General features: G+C 31.5%; 1 protein-coding gene across 2 annotated transcripts in view; it reads right to left on the bottom strand.

The window, feature by feature from the left end:
* Window positions 1–1,150: 1,150 nt before the first annotated feature.
* The window catches only part of LOC117124275 (solute carrier family 35 member F5-like), a 30,855-nt gene continuing 16,621 nt past the window's right edge, over window positions 1,151–15,384 (bottom strand). For both annotated transcript variants that reach the window (XM_033270442.1, XM_033270441.1), the window contains exons 11-14: window positions 14,613–14,772; window positions 7,553–7,643; window positions 6,095–6,270; window positions 1,151–5,267 (exon numbers count right to left, since the gene is read on the bottom strand). In XM_033270442.1, coding sequence (XP_033126333.1) covers window positions 5,177–5,267; window positions 6,095–6,270; window positions 7,553–7,643; window positions 14,613–14,772 — 518 coding nt within the window. In that variant the 3' untranslated portion in view covers window positions 1,151–5,176. The remainder of the gene's footprint in view (window positions 5,268–6,094; window positions 6,271–7,552; window positions 7,644–14,612; window positions 14,773–15,384) is intronic.

Here is a 15,384-nt window from a genome sequence, read left to right as displayed (position 1 = left end):
ACGAAAGCTAAAACAACAATAACAAGCGAACTAATTCGCTGTTGAAAACTCTTTTAACAGAAGTAGGAAAGTATGTGTATAGGCCTACAATCAATAATTTAAAATAATTCTGATAAAGAATATCTTATTTGAAGTTTACAAAATCTCGGAAAAGTGAAGATTGAAAAAAATAACGCGAGCGAAGGGAGGGCTGAATAGAATATCATAGGAAGACAAATCATAATCGACTAAATAAACACTTAACTACAAAAACAATAGTTTGGGAGTTAATCCGAGATGAGATATGGAAGAAGTAGGCCTATCGTATTTATATGAATACTTCTTTAAACTGCTTCACTATTTGCATGGGTCTGTGTCAGATCATGGAGTTTCCTCCATGGTCATATTTACTGTTTGGTTGATTTGTTTACCGCTGCATGCTCTGAGATATGGTACGCTAAACTGCAAGAAGTATAATTTCTTAAAATTTTAGAAGAGTTCTTTAAGCTATGTTTACCAACTAAAATGAAGCACAGAATTTATCCGCATCAGCAAAATGAGCGTTGGCTAGGGAAGGGGAACGTCTGGGACTCCACTCTCATAGCAGGAAAATAGTTTTGCTAAGTGGGTTAAAAAAAATCGACCATTGAGTTTTCATTGTACTGTAATAGGGATTTAGTTGCGCAATCTCATTTTTTTGCATAACTTCTCACAGGCAAAAGCCAGCCTACGCCCTTGGGCAATGTGAGAATCAAAGACATAAAATTAGATATCACCAGCCTGTGGTAATTTACTAAGTGTTGTCTGTACAAACATTAAGTCATTGTTCGATTAAAAATAATTTTAAAAAAATCAAAATCAAATCATTACAGGAATATCTTGAAATAATCTCATCTTGGCACAAATGTATAATTATCGTATCTTAAAATGTTCTTTTTTGTTGATCCAATAAGAGAAAAATATTATTTATTCACTCACATACTGTACTACGTTTCATTCTCAAGTAGACTCAACAACACTAACCGAGGTGACGTCAAACCAAGCTGGACTTTAACATCGTCAGTTTAGTTGATAAATGGAGTGGATCGTTTACGAAATATTAAGTATGTGAGTAAATTATATTTTCTCAAGATAATTACAGGAATAGACATGAAAATAAATAACACAGAAACTAATTTATTATGACTTTATTTCTTCCAATTAGGAACATTACATAATTATTGTACAAACAGATATATGCTTGAATAATTATATTATACTGTACAAAATAAAGGCAATTGTTATATTGTTTATCTGCAATTACTAATTGGGCATTATGCGCCAAATGACGCGAAACAGATAGGTAAGACAATTATCAATACTACATGTATACAAAGTAAAAAATAAATAAGAATATTATTTACAGTATACATATTTATGCTGGCTGAACAAATTTATGTAATCTAAAAAGACACTCAATGAGCAACAAAATATATAAAATTTTGATCTGGCACACTTGGTTCAAGACAAAGTGGGAGAGGAAATCCTATGTCAAAGACACTGAGAGAAAGAGGATAAGGGTGTCAGTTACATTAAATATGGAGATTTTCTAATCGTCAGAAAATTTACTAGTGGACAGAATTTGAACCCATTACTCTGGGACTGTAAGACAAGCACCTCCACCAAGTTACAGCCAAACCACTGGACATACTATAAAATACAATAATACTTTGTGTATTTAATCTACAACACAAAGGTGACATGGTTTGGATGAACAGAATATACAGAGAGAGGACTACACCTTGATTTCAGTTGTAAATAGTATTCACGCATGGCTCCTCTTCCCCTAACATTCCTATTGATTACCATATTTTTGGTTGTATACTAAAATAGAATAGTGTGGGGGTGTGCAGTGGAAAATGGAATGCATGTACTTGTGTATGTGTATCAAAATTACATTGGAAAATTATCACAAAGTGAATATAAGAGACCAAATACCAATGCTAATATTAAAATTACAATTTCCAAAAAATATAAATATGTGTTATTTCAACCAAAATAATCCTAAATCAAGTACTATAAAAATGTTAACATTATCTTACACAGACTTAAAATGTAAAATTGTAGTCATTTTTGTAATTCAGTAGTTTACTGTATATTTCAAATAAACTGAATAAACAAACAGATGGAATCTGATGTACACTTTCAAAAACTGAGACTCAAAAAATTGCTATTGTTTTCTTGATTACATGTTAAAACATAAAGAGGTAGAGTTAAAAGGAATATCTTTATAAACTTTTGAAGGTATTGATAATTACTTAATAGAGAAAACACCTACTGAGCGAGATACGTCTGCTACAAGTATATGTGTATATATATATATATGTGTGTATATATATATATGTGTATATATATCTATATATATATATATAATCACCTTCAATTTCATAATATTTGAAAAGTATATGCACTCACACTCGTAATGAATTCCACATACAGAAATATTCTCCCACTGTAAACCCTCTCACATGTATAGTAGTTTCATAAAAAACAAAAACTGAGGTAGAAATATTTTCCTAACATCTTAACTCAATATTAACAGTGATGATGTGAAGTCTCCCTTCTTCAAGGACTAAGCAAAGGTCTGTTAGGTTATACATTTCTTTCTTTTTGGTTCTAACAGAAATCACTACAAAACAGAAAATTGAGAGAATGGAAATAGCATTCCATTTATTTGGAACTCAGAAGGATGATTTTTATGTGGTTGGATATAATGTAGGCTTTAATATACAGTAAAAGGGAAATATATTTTAGATAAAAACATTTTATATTACACTATAATTTAATATACTTTGTAAATCTATCTTCGCATCACTTGACTCCTCAATTTGTCTACCGTCCCTGCGAACATCACAATTATAATGCTGATAAATTTGGAATGGTAGCAACTTAGTATATTAGATTCTCAAAGAAATAAACTGGATACAGTGTTAGCGGGTGACACCTGGGTTCCCAAGTTTCCTGTGAGTAGCAGGAGTCTTCTGGAACCAGGCACGATTCTCCGCCCTCCTGTGAAGAAGCAAAAATCTCTTGAAAAACTAATCAATCGTCCACAAATACATTGCATGTTTTTACTACTGTATTAATTTTCTCCTTGAATTCAGCTGGCCATGGATATCCCACAAACAGCAAAAAATATGCTTTTATCATATTAGGGAGCTCTCAATTGACAATGTACAATGAGAAAGTACAACTCATCATGACTTCTACTTTAAATAAATTTTGATGTCTTACGCCGGGTTTTTGGAGATGTCACAAACACAGATTGATGTACCAATATTCAATACAGTACAGTCCTCAATGTTGATTCGGCCCAGATTTTAGGAGAGAACCTAACACACAACGTTCAGACATGCGCAGTTAAATTAACATGGTGTCATTATGTTCTACCGTTCTATGTCGTCACAAATCAAAAACTCACTATTAACTTATGTATTGCCTTTAAAGGGTTAAGAGAAAAGAGCAGTGACATGGACTCTTCTACTGCCTACTCTTTGTCTCTTGGCTGTTTTCCTTTGTTTCTTTTAGGATACTGGTAGATCTTATATAATACTATATATTTTGTATATACCAACAGAATAAGAATTAGTATAGTTGTTTTCTATATGCCAATCGGAAATTTGATACATTTGGGAGTGATATTGAATCAAAAAATTTGTTCTTTTGCACTAATCTATATTTCACGGATTAGTTTTCCAAGTGTATGGAAAATAACTATACTTATTGCTAAATTTTACTCTCACTGGAATGATATAGCAAATGTCATTCCATTACATCAACTTCCAACAATACAGTAGAACCCTATATAAAATAATCTGTGTTTAAATTGAAAGTATATATTTCAGCATTAAAAAAATTATGGTAGTCAAATCATCATTATTTTAAATAGTCCTGGTCTTGAAATGATTATTAAATGCATAATACAAAATCAAGCATCCACTTTAATTTGATTGAAAACATATATTTATATATTAAATAAAAAAATAAAAAATAGAAAGATCAGATATCCAAGGCTTCAGATAAAGAAAATACTAAAACTGTTTCATATTCAAATTTGAATAGTTCAATAAATTGGGTAGTCACATATATCTAGGTGGTTAGGATTTGTCACTTGAAATTTATACTTTGAAACATAAATTTATATTCAAAATAACAGAGCCATAGTCTGTTTGATAATTTACTTGCAAGCTGTATTAATCAGTCAAGAAAGACAATAATACTAAACTCATCAACCACTATTAAATTAACCATGATTCAAAAGGGAAAACCTTGCAAAATTAATTATGAATATGTGTACATCAATTCAAAATTTACCATTCATATCTATAACAGCTTATATGCCTGTAATGAGAATGATTAACCATTAGTTTTCATGTAGAAAAGAATACATTATTTCGCAATTTAAAATTTGCATATTAACATAGGTAACATAATGCAACAAATTGAATCTGTCACGAAATGAGAGAAATCAGAATATTTTTTAGTGCCATGAAACCAAAAGTATCATAAATACAATATAATTTTCATCAAGATTGCAAAAGTACTATACTGCATTACATGTCTATGTAAGACTATCAATGAAATGATTGGTAGACTTACTGACCTTTGATGAGCATTTGTCTTCAAGTGGTTCAAACATGAAACAAATTTAAAACTAGTAGACCACACAATCAGTACGTTTAATGTACACTTTCATAATTAGCGTAATGGTAATTAAGATTCAAATTAATTTGCAACATCTTTTTTTTTTGTTCCAATATGAAAAATCATGAAGGCCAGATAATATACAATGCTCATCTGAAGATTTCTTGTAGAAAACAGAAGGAATATAAAAATATAAGTCACTGGTTATCAACATATTCTTCTCTCTCAAAATGTTCCTCGGCCACAACGACACATTTTCTTGAAAGTGATTGCTTTTATTTTCATGTTGGTCACAGGAACCTTTGCCGGAGCTCATCTGAGAGGCTTGATAGATTCCATCGAAGACTTTCCGAGCTTCCTGTCAGGGTACATGTTTCACATTAACATAAAATTTTGCTTCAGGAATCTCAGAAATAAAAATGCTTATATAAAGTACTATCACTTTGCGGAGTTCTTTTCATGAACTTTGACATTCAAACTGTCTTGTATTTTAAATCATTTATGTCGTAGATATTCAATTGCCACAGCATTTGAGTGAATCACTGTCACTCTCAATATCATGCATGGATATTAAACTTTCTGTCTGTTCCTGGTCTTCAGGTAATCTAAGAGGGGGGAAACATGAAAGATGTAAATTAAGGGTTTGGATGATATTGCTTTGCACATAATATAGTCTCAATGCTGTTCAAATATGATACCACTAATAATAATATTACCACTAATAAATGGTACCCTGTATGAAAATATTAAATACATAAATGATAGATTATTGCCCTGCTGACAGGGAATATTAAGTGATTATTATATAGCATAAAGTTCAACCTCCATAAGCATTGCCTAAGGACACAAGCAATGTCTCCGTCAGGAAGAAAAACCACAATTAGTCAGGAGATTAAAAAAAATTCTATGTATCTTCTACATATTAGTATTTATCTATAAAATTGACTAAACAAGCCTTTGAAACCCCTAAATTGTTATATATTTCAGGGGATCACTTTTGAGACATTTTGGGCGATACCGACCACGCCCCCTTTGCTCTAGTCGGGGACAATGGTCATCTGTCTGGCAAACGCTGGTTTCACCCCTGGCAATGCCACCAGCCTTGCGCAACCATATCAGAGGTTGCAAGCCTCCTGGAAATTGGGACAGCCTCCAGTACTCCCACAACAAGCAAGAATCTCCTGGAATAAAACCAATCTTCCAACTACAGTAATTCAAAACATTTGCATGATTTTAATACTTTATCAATTGTCAGTACAGAAAGATATCACCATGCAAAGCAAAATAAAGTCAAACGTGTTAAGAAAGCTCATTTAAGCAGATCTCCAAGAAGTTACTTGTTCTAACTTGGAGCCCTGCCATATTAAGGTTATAAGCGAAGACCTTACTGCTGTACTACATTTTCTATCTAGTATTCCGATAAACTACTCACCTTGTTTGAGATCGTTTTTTGAATATTGCACTGACTAGCGATTTGATACAGTTGAGGAGTTTGCAGGCTGCCACCCGAATGGGATCCCAGTCATTGTAATGATTTAAAATGCTGACTGCTATGAAGGACAGGAATACAGGACCAGCACCAGCAAAGAACATCCACGTAAATTTAACCTAAAATAGGAGACAAAAATCAAAGTGAAATAATTATTATAAAAAAAAACAATAATAATAATAACAATAACAATAACAACATAAATAATAATTAATAACAATAACAACAACAACAATCCATATCATACATTACAATTTGTAGCAATCCACATGGTAATAATTAAAATAAATCAAGGGCCTATAGTAATAGTATCACAAACGTTAACTTTCTTTAAACCATATTTTTAATCTAGAAGAAACCTATATAAAAGCAATTTCAGCATAATCTTGAATATTTTCAATCCATCACTCCTGAAATATGCAATTTAAATGTCAATATTAAATCAACACCAGTTGAGGTGTATCTCCATACCAAAGTTACTTTAATGTGATTTACTATTATTCATTGCGTATTACATAATACCTTGAGAAAAATGTGTCTTAATTGGAAAAGCCAAGGGTGTACACCACTTGGCCTCACAGCTCAGTTGGTAGAGTTTCTAAACGGTAATATGGGGACATACATTTTTCTCAAATACTTATTATCAAATTAAACACAAAAGTAATACAAAGTGAATAACCAAATGTAAATATAGAAAATTATGAGTACTACAGTGTTACGTCACGATACCATGTGATACTACTCCGATGCTACAGTTGCAAAATGCGTTCAACCGCTTTCCTTCACTGACAAACCATTGATCCCAATTTCTAACGTAATTATTAAGATGTCGTACCTTACTTTTTCTTTGTAGATTTTAATTGATGATTAAATGTGTGTTCGATAACTAATATAATGCGAACTTTTGTGTTTTTAGTACATTTTGATGGCAAAATATTAGATTTTAAATGCCTATTCCAGAAAACCTATGCAGGCATTCTGGCGTAATGAACGGTAACCAACGTATAGTTGGCAACAGAGGCCGCTACCTGGCTTTGTGACGACACGACTGTGGTACTCTATAGTATTTCACTTTCATTAGTAGCATTTAATTAGTAGTATTCATACTAAATAATAATGAATTATTATTATGAATTATAATATTGTCAGTCTATGACTCCCGCATACAATTAACTACAACAATAATTTTGCAATTTAATTGTTAAATAAACCATTTAACATCGTATAATTAAAATATATTAAAATAATTACCAATTTTTAAAAATCATCATCATGAAATTAACCAATAAATGAAGTATCAGGCAGTGTTTCACTTTCATCATTTAATTAGTATCGATATTAATTACTGTCATATATCTATATCAAAAAGAAACTGAAATAAAAGTATACAAATCTGCGTACATTATTTAGGAATATGTCAGCGATAACTGATAGCGGGATTGTTAGACTTAATGAGAGCGTAGCGATGAGAGAAGACGTCAGAAAACAGCCCCTGATGAGACAAAAATAGCACCATGATTAGATTAGATAACAATACATCAATATAGAGTATCTAAGTGCAAGGTATCAAAGTTGGTTAATTACTGGTGATTCTTTTATCTAACTCAGATGAAAATTATGGGCTGAAGAGATAAACATAACTGGTTACTATCAAATATGAAATTTCTCTCATTATTGACAGGAAATTGAAATGAGAAAATACTTTCAGAGAAAATCAAAATCATGTATTTTCCTAATCAAAAACAAAAGGTATATGATATAACATGCTCCAAATGACCAAAGTAACCTGGTAATCTTATAGTATGTACTTAAATACCCAATCCTTGACAAAACCAAACTAATTAGGTTTTTTATTACCCAGTCAAACAATTCCATTTTGTGCAGTATATTTAGGAATCACTTCTCAAATACTACTACTACTAGTTATATTACACAATCAACACAAATAAATATTATTACCCTGTATAATCAATAAACTTACAGAACAGGTATAGCACATAACCTAATCATTTCAATTACATCAATCTAGTATATTATCTGGTTAAATATACAAACCAGCAGCAATTTAAAATTTATAAATGCTTATACAGTTTAGTTGTCTAAAATGGTCAACATTTTTATCAATCTTTTAACTTCTTTTTTCACCATAGTGTCCTACTGTATGCCTCTGCCAGGGTCTGGAGCAGCATGGGGACTTAGTAGGGTCGAGTGACTGGGTATAATGGGGGTCGGGGGAAAATTCTCAAGAAGCTACTTGCTCTTGAGATATTTAGATAACAGGATGAGTTCTTTGCTCTGGAGCAATTTCCTGCTTTCTCCATTTTGCAACTACTGAATATTTTCAAAACCTGAACAAGCAATTATATAAATGTAAATAGTACAACCTTAATTAAATATATTATTGACTTGTACCACTGTATAGACATCACACATTTGCTTACTTAATTACACACACACACACATACCATAATATTCTAATATTGATTCCTGTATAAACTCAATGTAAGTGTAAAATCATTATGACTAATGAACAAACTATGCTTAACACTGAGAATATGAAATGCACCTAACTGAGAAGCTGCATGCAACAAATGTGCTGAGGTCAATAAACAGGATTAAGAAGGTCTCATGTCATTGGATGACACACTGTCAATCTATTCCTATTATTAAAAGCCAGTTACAATGATGTAGTCATGCTGTTCACATGGATGAATCTGACAATTGCCTACCGAAGCAAATTCTCTACTCTGAGCTAAAGGAAGGCAAGCATAAACAAGCGGACTAAGGAAAAGTTTAAAAGATACCCTAAAAGCAACATCGATGTCAAAAACTGGAAGCCAATGCCAAGGACAGAACACTTTGGCGTACCATAATCTGAGAGGGAACTATGGTACAACCTTAAAAAAACAACAGGAGCGCAGAAATAGAAAAAAAAAGAAGAAATAAACGAAAAGCAAGACAGCTTAGACCAAATACCAGACACGGATCCAAAGTTTACCCTGATTATCGTACAGATGAGGCCTCAGAGTGGGGGAGGTCATGAGAAAAGAACGTAATGTTTGCTTGTTCAGTCACTGGAAATCAAATTTTAGACGTCTTAGTCACGACGTGTCCTTCGGAAAGTTTTGTTTTCTAGATGCTTGAAAATGCACTTTCGTGCATTATGAAATGTCTATTAATTAATAAATACACTCTGAATTCATAGATTTCCTTACTTCACTATGAACAATTAATAATAATTATGATGATGATGATAAGGAGGAGGCAGCCTAGGTAATGACAGGCTCCTGTGGCAGATTAATTAACAGGCCATTTGATATGAAGTGTCAACTGGGGCCTGTAGTTCCTCGTCACATTTTCAATGCTTTTATAATATTAGTCTATTACATGACCACAACATCAAAGTTCATTCTTTAGATGTTTAATAGCATAGTACAAAAAATTTTGATTGTTATTATACACATGATCCAATTTCTAAAAAATTATGTTTTCAGTGCATGTGTCGATGTGGAAAGTTTAACCTAATAATCTTAGTTAATAAATGGTTCTAAAATTCATCTTATGACCAGAACTTTTAAGTTGTAACTTCTCTTAAAGTAAATATAATAATGTAATTCTTTTACTAATTGTACTCTCACCATAACCAAACTTGGTATTATTGTACCTCCACCAGCTGGGAAAATAATTAAATATGCATAATTTTCTACACAAGGGATTGGCAACAGTATATAATGTATACGTCAGTTGTGAAAAAGTCCTTGTCATTGAGTCCAGGATTTTGGTAGTAAATATGAGCACTAACCACAAGCTCTGTCTTAACATATTGTGATAAAAAGTCAACTTTGAAATCAATAGATATATAAAACAAAATGGAGTTGTGAATTTCTAAAGTGACAGTGCATATCATTTAAGATTTTACTGTATCATCACACAGAAAACTTCAAAGTTATGATAATGGTCAACGAAAACACCATATGTTGGTTTGCGATAGCACGGCATCAAACATACTACCACCAATGAAACTAATTGCAAGGTTTGCAATTTGTTGGAAGATAATTCATTGGTACAATATTTTACAATTAAAATCAGAGACATTACCATGAAAAATTATTTTAAAAGGTTAAATGAATAACTCTTGGTATCCTGCGGGCCATAGATATAGAACCACTTTCACTACTGTAATGAAAGTACATCTTATCAATATTACAAGCATTGTAAAATTAGATATGTTAATCCTACATAAAAGGTTAAAGCCAGGAGAAAAAAAAATGTTGATATGTTCTGAGATTTTCTGAGAGACACAATAGGTGTTCGACGAAAACCTCTGGATCCTACCTTCTATGCATTTACATAATCCAACCGTTAGATTTGTTGCATTATATTAATTTTTAAATTAATTTTAATAATTCTTTAAAGTTTGTATCATGGTTAAACCTTTCTGCAGTTCTCCAGGGCAACACTACATTCATAATACTAAGCAAAATTTTAAAAACGTTTTTCATTTGACCATTTTTAGCATGTGCGAGTAAGAACCAAGTTATTAAACCTGCATGCAACACTTGGAAAATGCCAATTTCGTTATTCTTGAAATGTTCATTAAAATGGGCATGGCAATAAAAACATACTTCATCAGTGTCAAAATTAAAAAGTATAATTTTTGTAATTAACGAAAATAATACTACTGTACTTACTTTAAAAAAATTACCTTCAATACTTTAATAACACTTCGTAATATAAATGAGTACATGTGAAAGTCTATTTACTACAATTACAATCTAAAAGAATTTAGTATATAGTAAAATATAATATAGTGAAATATAACTGAAAAGGGTATGTCATTTTTGTGTTGCAAGTAAATAATATGCCAGAAAAGTGAAGGTAACCAGTGAGTGCGGTGTCAGATGAGGATGAAATAAATAAGAATAAATGAGTTGAACCAAGTTCAAAAGCTTCAACAAAAATTAAATTTTAAAGCCATCTGCGATATTTTCTCTCTAGGGACAGCTTGTCCATAAGGATTTCCAATGGATAAAGATGACCACAGATTTCATCTAGCTAAAAATGATTGAAACCCTTTTAAAATGCACAGGAGGATATACTTCATTCCTTCCAAACGAAAGAGAGAGATGAGTTGCAGTATCTTGTCATCTAAACTTGACTAAAGCATGACAATCTATTGAGGGGCATATTTAGGTTATGGAAAGCATTTGATGAGAGTTATCTGGCGACACAGTGGATTACAGGGCTAATGAATGCTTCCTTCACCCCTTCACAGCTGGTGTACACTACCCAAGGCTTGCTTAGACTATATTGCCAGGATGTACACATGTGTAAGTGGTCAATCTCAAGATGGTTTGTTTATCATCCTACACCACAGTTAATCTACAGTATCAATGCTGTATTTTTATTGAGTTGATTTTCAGAGTCAATTCACTCTGGAATATTAAATGGGAAATAATTGAACCGTTAAAATCTTTCACTTATTGTCAACACATTTTAACAAATTTGATACTTGGCCTCACTATTAGGTAAGCTTTCAGGGGTGGATTCAGAAAAGCGCACCTACTAACAAAATTTTACTAGCAATGTTTTTTTATCAATGTGTAAGTAGGCCTAAATTAAAACTTTTAGAAAGTCCTATAAAACTATTAGTTTATCAACCTATTAATTTATAAACAACACCTGTCATATTTCTAAGGGGAAACAATTTGTCTAACATTTTGATTTTTAAGAGTTTTTTTTTGTAATTTGTGACAAATTTCTCAATACCGAATATATTTATGGGGATAATTTAACATTTTGACTTTACTATACAGTATAATAAATTATTGTTTACATTTAAATTTAAAGCATCACTTCCAGATGTCTAAAGGGGCCATATTTTTAGAGGGATGTGCCCTTCTCTTGTCGGAGAGAAAAAATTTATAGGCTGTCTTTAGAGACCATTGTACATCTTACAAATACATTTTCTTTATGAATTTGGAAGAAAATTGTGAGCGAGTTACCGGTAGTATTTTTTCCATTACTTGCATTTGCAACAAACTTGTCATCGCAGGCATTTCAATGAACTGCAGATGCATTTAATCTTGGAATGTACTCAATATTGGCCTGTACCCTACACTAAGATTTTGCACAAATATATCACAGTAGGATCATTCCTTACTGAAGTCTGGTTTCCATAAAATCTCTGTACTCCATTTCTGACAGCTGTTGGTGACACTCAGTAGCAATTTTAAGAAAATGCATGCAGAAAGTTGAATGTTAACGTTCCTGATCTGTTGGCAACGAATCAGGAATCTTTCCCAATTGTGTTGGTGAAACCTACAGTACGCTGGGTAATGACTCCAATAGAACGCTACAGTGACAGTGTGCAGTTATTTTATTGAAACTTAACTCATTATTACCAAGGACTTAAAATTAAAAATGGCATGTGATCAGCGGTGGCTCCAGAAATTTGCAGACAGTGGGGTCTGAACCTAGACTGAGGGTCAGCCAGGGTCTCTTGTAGGGTTTATAGGGAGAGGTTTAATATGGCCCAAAATTGTGCTTTTAGACCACAAAAAAGGGAATGGCAATCAGAATAACGTTACTGGATAGGCAAATTAATATTTTTAGTCCAACGCCCTCATCATAGTATTAGCCGATGTAACATCCTACATTATTTTAAAATACAATTTTAAGTGTTTTTATATTGAATAAAGACTGTTCATATGATGTAATCGCCACACATTGAATTCAGAAAATAGGGAGTTCGTAATGAGACGTTCGTAAATTTGGGAGATATCACCGTATGTGAAAAAATACAGTAAAACATAGCCTTTTAAATTACAACTACTAATCTTCTGACAAACACAACCATCGAGAGCTCAAACATAACCTTAGTCCTAAATAAATCGTGCAGAAACTGCATTTTAGTAATTTATTAAATGCTTCAGTCTTTAACACTCTTTAAAAATTTCAAAAAAATACAGTGAAATAAATATAGAGGACTAATTAATGAAATAATTCTGGAATACCAACACTAAGGTGTGAACATTTTTCACATCTGTTGCAAGACAACTGTGATCAAATTAACGTCCACCTTTATTTTCCTATCACAAATGTATAATAATTTTTGTTATTTGAACAGTGTGTTTGTGGATTGGGTGAGACTATTGTTTATAACTTGTTTATTGAACCCTCAAAACACAAATGGTGATTTCAAATAAAAAATAATTTTATTTATTTATTTTTATAAAGCCCTGCATCTCCAAAAATATAATATATTCCTTTAAAATTTAAAACATTTATCAATCTAATTACTATACTACCCTGTTTACATTCATCAATAACATTTAATTTTTATTTTCTCTTCTGCCTAGATGCTTCTTCGAAAATCATTTTGCTAAATACTGTAAAAAAACAAAATTGTATTTGATTTTTTTTCCGCCCTCCTCTGACGATCTTTAAAAAAATAAGCACATTTGACTCATTATTTCAACTATATAAAAAAAATTGTCTCTAAGAGTATATGGTCCCCCTGCAAGATATCTCACGGTTGGTATGAAATAATGTAACTAACTCTCAGTGTGATTTCTTGCTAACTACACAGTGCCAAAATGGTGTATTAAACATAAATTAAAAACACAATTTAACAATGGCAAAGAATTTTACATTCAATAGTCAGCTTTTTCATTTGTAAAGAGTTAAGTGTTTGATGATTGGGAATCCCTCTTTCAGAAGACAATCTAAAATTATCCAAACCTTGGCAACCGAAGTTCAATACTTAACCTCAAACCATTGTTGTTATTGTATAAATAACTCAAAGGGTAGACAGAAAAGATGAGCTTTGCTCCAGTGAGCATGCAAATAATATATCTCAAAGTACTAAAGGCAGCAAGTAAAGTACCATGATTGGCTGGAATAATTTCTATGTCATGTATACAAACCTACTGCTAAGTGACGGCCAACTATTGTTGAGCAAATTGTTTAACAATATTGAAAGTTTACTGTATCTTTAAAAAAATGTATCTGTTTAATCAGCCTTCAAAAATATTATGTATCTTCATGTAAAATATATTTTAGCATTGAAATAAATAAATTTATATCGCATTGTTAATGTCTATTTCACTACAAACTGATTAGTATTTATACACACCCATCAAAAGCTTTACATTTAGCAATTCTAGAATTATATTCATCTATTATATTAAAAATATGATTGATTATTATATATTTTGAATATTATTTCTTAATTATTATTATTGCATTAAAAGGTTTTATTTATCAAAGTGCTGAATTTGGCACCTATTCAAAGATATATATTAAAGTAATGGCTTTTTTACATACCAGCATTAGAAAAACAATAATTTTCATTAAATGATCGATATTAAAATGCTCTTTTACCTACATAAACATAGGAAACAGTTTTCAGTAAAACCATAGAATAAAATATAGCATAACAAACATGTTTGGTACTTACCACAGCCAAAGAAATTCTGATAAAACTGTTCCTACTAAACCGTTGACAACAATGTAGCACCAAACCTTTTTTGTAGGCAGCTCAAATAGTTCAAGGTGGAAATTATTCATAATAAAAAATCCCGGCCAGATTATCAGAAAATTAAAAAGACCAACAAATCCTGAAACAATCAAATAAAAAATTATCTTAATTCATAATTTTATAATGTTAGTATTAACATATTAAAATAGATTTAAAATTAAATATTTCCTTTATTCGTCATATGAATACAACTTAATAATTCATATGAAATTTGTTTTCCAAGGACTATGTTAGAATGGTAAATACTAAACAGATAAAAATATAGGAATAGGACAAAGGAAATCTTCATGAATATCTATCTTAATATAACAATTAAAAACTTCAATTACTTGCACTTGCATTATCCCTTTTATGTTAGATTTGAGAGTTTTATTGCACTTGGGAAGAAAGAGTCCCTATGACTTTAAGTGGTGGTTTTAATCACAACAATTCTCTTAGACCTATTTGTTTCTGTGTGAAATTCATAACGTAGTACAGTAGAACCTCGTTTTTACGTACCCCAGTTATACGAACCCTCTGTTTTACGTACGCCTCGTATGGACGATGACGTCATCAAAAACCCCGAAAATATTAAAAACAAACGGCCCTTTTCAGAGCAACCATAAGTAAAAAGACTATTACAATAAACTATAACAATAAACAAACCATAATAATGCAACGTATTTTCATTAAACAACAATATTGATTGAGT

The sequence above is a fragment of the Anneissia japonica genome, unplaced genomic scaffold (assembly GCF_011630105.1).
Source record: "Anneissia japonica isolate Jap-2015-1 unplaced genomic scaffold, ASM1163010v1 scaffold288012_len1326614_cov192, whole genome shotgun sequence".
NCBI classification, from domain to species: domain Eukaryota; kingdom Metazoa; phylum Echinodermata; class Crinoidea; order Comatulida; family Comatulidae; genus Anneissia; species Anneissia japonica.
This window is presented reverse-complemented; position numbering and strand designations above follow the sequence as displayed.